This window comes from Drosophila simulans, unplaced genomic scaffold, assembly GCF_016746395.2.
Source record: "Drosophila simulans strain w501 unplaced genomic scaffold, Prin_Dsim_3.1 Segkk43_quiver_pilon, whole genome shotgun sequence".
Taxonomy (NCBI): Eukaryota; Metazoa; Arthropoda; class Insecta; order Diptera; family Drosophilidae; genus Drosophila; species Drosophila simulans.
Window position 1 is genome coordinate 35,599 of NW_025416839.1, and position 5,345 is coordinate 40,943.

General features: G+C 47.2%; 1 protein-coding gene across 1 annotated transcript; it reads left to right on the forward strand.

The window, feature by feature from the left end:
• Positions 1 to 597: 597 nt before the first annotated feature.
• On the forward strand, positions 598 to 3,485 carry LOC120285530 (ubiquitin-like-specific protease 2). The gene is made up of 3 exons (XM_039298190.2): positions 598 to 1,137; positions 1,306 to 1,586; positions 1,763 to 3,485. Exons 1-3 carry the CDS (start codon positions 749 to 751, stop codon positions 3,109 to 3,111), a joined length of 2,019 nt encoding a protein of 672 aa, XP_039154124.2. The 5' UTR covers positions 598 to 748; the 3' UTR covers positions 3,112 to 3,485.
• The last annotated feature ends 1,860 nt before the right edge of the window (positions 3,486 to 5,345 follow it).

Here is a 5,345-nt window from a genome sequence, read left to right on the forward strand (position 1 = left end):
TGTTTAATGCTCGTTTATGTTTCATTTGTGACGAGTGAATTTAGTGAACAGTTGAACTGGGGCGGTGGTCCGTATTCTTCCTTTTTGGCCTTGGCCTACTAATGGTACGTTGCCACCAATCCTCTGGGCTGCTTTCTCGGTGCCTCCACACCACTCAGCCTATCCAGCAGATTACCACACACTTTAATCAAAGGTTACTTGGTTAATATTTCATTTATTCATTATTTTATTTCTTCTTTTCCTTTTACATCGGCGCTATGCACATTGCACTCGCGAATAGACTACAGCGAGTGTAGGCAAATCGCCGCAGTGGGTCCTACCACAGGCCTTTATTATTATTTTTTTATGAAGACGCTTAACCGAGAATTCGCAATCACATCCTGTCAAAGTGCTGTGTCTGCATTGCAACATAGTAGCAGTTTCGAATCAGCTCATAAGGGCAATGACTGTTTTGGCGGCTTGGCGGGTGGTACCGAATCGTGTATACTCTGTACTGCTATATCGGTAACTCCTTTTTTTGGTATTTTTGTGGTATCAAATATAGCATAAATCACACTGGTTGTAAAATGAAAGGAATATAGTAATCGAAGTCACCGTGTAAGGTGACTTCACCCATCCAGTGAACTTGCACATCAAGCAGCCCGAGACTTTGCAATCGTATTCTGAAACTTCAGTTTCAGATGAGCCCATAACGTTCATAACATTCATAACGTTAACGTACATATGTTGTGTTGAATCGGCTCCGAAAATGGTAAGTCGAATCGCCCATAACGACTTCATTATAGTCTCCCGTCAATTGCTGATCAATCGAGCCGACACGGATAAGGACAAACGGAGTGCCAAGATGCTCATTATCAACAGCACTGGAAAGCAGCACATCGTCACCTTCAAGCTGCCCATCCGTGCTTTTACAGTGCAAAAGCTGTTTCTCAAGATGAACCTTCATATGGAGGATAACATCACGATTGATTGCATGGAGAATGCCGGTGGTATTATCCATTTGGTGGTCTCTGTGGGATTCGCCATCGGTGATACCATTGCCGATACGATTGCCAAGGCGGAGGAGTTCTACAAGAAGGTGCATCAGTCCAGGGCGTCCGCTGATGCCGCTCCTCGCAACGCGGTGCCCGTTGAAGAGCCACCATCTCTTCCGGTTGTCAAGCCATCGGTGGTCCCTATGGGCTTCGCCATCGGTGATACCATTGCCGATACGATTGCCCATGCGGAGGAGTTCAACAAGAAGGTGCATCAGTCAAAGGCGTCCGCTGGTGCCGCTCTTCCCAACGCGGTGCCCGTTGAAGTGCCACCATCTCGTGCGGTTGTCAAGCCATCGGAGACTTCGGTGGCCAACAATGGTTGCCAGCCAGCTGCAATCGAAGGCAAGAAGCACAAGAAAAGACATTGCGCTCCGGGAGACACCAATGCTGACAAAGCGATATCGTCGGTGGATCAAGACGCCAATACTTCCAAGACCAAGAAACAGAAGAAGTGTCATTCTGCAGAGGACAGCAATGGTTATCAAGTTGCTGGTGCTCAAGACAACCCAGGTTCATCTGGCAATAAACAGGAATATCAAACCCCTACGGGTAACACCTCAAATTCTCCAAAGAAGAGTAGTACTGCCCAAGTGATATCGTCGGTGGATCAAGACGAGAATACTCCCAAGACCAAGAAACAGAAGAAGTGTGAATCTTCAGAGGACAGCAATGGTTATCAACTTGCTGGTGCTCAAGACAACCCAGGTTCATCTGGCAATAAACAGGAAATCAAACCCCTACGGGTAACACCTCAAATTCTCCAATGAAGAGCAATGGTCTCCAGGGCGTGCAACCAGCTGGAGATGCTCTCGCAAACTCCCAGTCAATCCAGTCGAAGGACCAAGTCGCACATGCCACTATTAGCAAGAAATCGGAAGAGACAGCTGGTGGATCTCAATCGCGGGTGCAACCGAATGTTGCATCCATACCGGCGCCAGCCGAGAAAGCAACTAGTGACACTATACCCACACCTGCAAAACGCGCAGAGAAGAGTCGCCTGCGCCGGAACAGCAACTGGATAATAAGCAGGGACTTTGACGATGAAGTCATTGTGCTGTTGAGCAGCGAGGATGAGGAGACCACCGCCGCCGACAATGGCCAAACAGAGGGAAGACTCTCCGTCGACGAGAATCCAAAGCTTTTCACATATCCGCCCACCGGAACCGGTGGCCTGAGCATCACCATTAAGGACTATATGCGCCTCAAGGAAGGCTCATTTCTGAACGACATAATCATTGATTTTTATCTGCGCTGGCTAAAGAATAACATCATACCAGAGGATCAGCGCGATAGGACGCACATCTTTAGCACATTTTTCCACATGAGATTGACCACAGAGACGGGTCCCAACAACACGAAGGAGCCGGTGGCCAAGAGGCGTCACGAAAGGGTAAAGAAGTGGACACGAACCGTGAATATATTCGAGAAGGATTTCATCATAATACCATTCAACGAGAAGTCCCATTGGATACTGGCCATCATATGTTTTCCAAACCTGAAGACCTCCGTGGTTAACCATGATGTACAGACACCCGGCGAAGACATTCCAATCAAACAGCCATTGATTCTCATCTTCGATTCGCTGGAGTGCAACTCACGCTATCGACATATTGCCATATTGCATGATTACCTCAACTTCGAGTACAAGGCAAAGTATCCGAAAGAGCGGGCGCGCATCTTCAACTGGGATAATATGCCCGGTCATATTGTGGAGGTGCCGCAGCAGGAGAATCTCACCGATTGCGGCCTCTATCTGCTGCAGTATGCGGAGCAATTCTTCACAAAACCCATCGTTAACTATAAGCTGCCCATTAGGGAGCTGATCGATTGGTTTGACCTGCTCACAGTAACCAAGAAGCGCGAGGATATCGCCAATCTCATCCAGAAGCTGATGAATGAAGGCAATCAGCAGGGCATAACTTTGCCCGTCATAAAGTTTCCCACACTGAATGGCATAATGGTGATGGATGTGGATGACGAGAAGGAATGTGACACGGATAAAGAGAATCAAACTATAAACCAATATAGTTTTGAAACCAGAACACCGCCGAAAAGAAGGCATACACTCAAGTAAACCACTTGCGAAGTGGCTGCTTCGGAAAATTATATTTTCACACAGAAGAACTGAAGACGGCGACAACGCAATGCACACACGTTTGGAACACTAGGAGGAGCAAGTGACACGGAGGTGGGCTCACCAGAATTATACGTTTTTTCCCCAAAAGCAAGAAAACTTTCATACACACACACAGAGAAAGAGAGACACAGATCAGGATCACAGGATGAGCAGGATAAGCAGCATGAGCAGGATAAGCAGGAGCTGGATGCCAGGAGGTGGAGAATGGCCACACATCAAGAAAAATTCTAAATTTAGAGTCACCAAATTAATAGAAAATATTTTTTTTTGTAAATAGCAAAATAAACGGTCCATAGGACCAATAAAAATAAGTCACGCAATAAGCATAGCTTTATAAATTGCCAAAAATGAATTCTACTATACTATATGGTACTTAAGCGCGGTTATCAGCTATTTGGAAAACTGTAGGGTATTACCAAATCAGCATTAAAGCATTACTCACTCTAAGCCCACACACATACACAGACACACGCACACGCACACACATGGATCTCTTTGCATTGGTGTTGGGTTCGGCGATAAGAAAATCGAGCCATTAAGTCGCGCCGCGATTCTATAGACGCTCAGTTGCTTTGGAGCGATTCTTTGATGCAGACGAACGCCGGAGTTTGCGGATTGTAATAAAGAGCAAGCACAGAGAGAGAGAGAGACAGTTAATGGGACAGAAGATCGCGTGCGGAAGGAGGCCGAGCGTCGGAGTGTTAACAGAAGGATCTCGGAATTGTGAACGCGCGGTCAAACGAGAAGAAAAGGAGCAGTGCAAGCATCGGGTGGCAAGAAGCCCGAAGGACTCAGAAGGACGAATCACCAACAAGCAAGATCCTGGGAGTGGAGGAGAAGGATCTGACGTGTCGTAAGGATCATTGGAGTCAGTGGCCAGCAAAGGTGGTCCCAGGACGAGCGTTGCCTCGCCCAGGACGATACACCCTACCATAACATCCTAACCGTTCCGGCCGGCAGAAGGACCTTCAGAAGGAAAGGCAAGAACCCGACGTGTCCATAAGGGTCAGTGGAGTCAGTGGTCGGTATAGGTGGTCCCAGGACGAGCGTTGCCTCGCCCCAGGACGATACACCCTACCCCATAACATCCTAAACCCAGACCGACCGGCGGGTGGTCTTCCAGAGGAGACGACTGCGACGTAGCGGGTTCGAGAAGGACAGTGGAGTCAGTGGTCGGTTCAGGTGGTCCCAGGACGAGCGTTGCCTCGCCCCAGGACGTTACACCGTGCCCCATAATATCCTAGTCCCGGCCGGGCCGACTCGTCGTCCACGTCAAGGAGCCAGCAGTACCACGGAGGCAAGGCGTTGCAAGAGAAGCGCCGAAGAAGATCTCCGAAAAATCAAAAGTCAATCTCAGTTTTTGGCGTCCAGAATGGAACTGATTGTGTTTTTATTTTGCAGACTTAAGCTAAGATAAATGTTTACAAAAGAATTATAGTGTTCGTTGGCAACATGTATATATCGAACTGCTGGTGCGGCGGTTCTTGTTTCTTAACCGAGAATTGTCGCAATCACATCCTGTCAAAGTGCTGTGTCTGCATTTGCAACATAGTAGCAGGCTTGGCGGGTGGTACCGAATCGTGTATACTCTGTACTGCGATATCGGTAACTCCTCCCCCCTGGAATGAAGTGACGGCCACATCGAAGGAATGGCCGAAACGTAATTTAACGGAATTTCCACAGGGGTGATAATGGTGCTTCTTCTTTCAACATCAGGGTCAATATTGTGCATATGGTCAGGAATACGAATAATACATAAATTGTGAAGAGGTGACTTGTAGCCGATGTCTTCATGGTGATGATGTCTTGGCTTGATAAGGCTTGTAGATGGAGTTTGTGCAGGTTTATGGCTTCGAAAGTGTTTTTTATATTCATCTGCTCGAATGATTTTACGGAGATTTTTGTTTCTTGGTCGAATTCCATCACTGTATCGTCATATGTTAAACCGTTAACCTTGACCGTGCAATTGTTGAATGTTAGTATTGCTGATCCATTGATTGTAAAGGGTTCCTGGCATGAGGACGTGATATTGGTTTTAATTGTGTTGAAAATGAAGATGTGACGTTGTTCAATTTCCTTGATCATCTCTTGCTGACCAACGTCCTTGACATCGCATGTTGCTTTTTGGTTTCGGAGTATGCCATCCAGGCAGTGGATGTTGATTAGCTTGG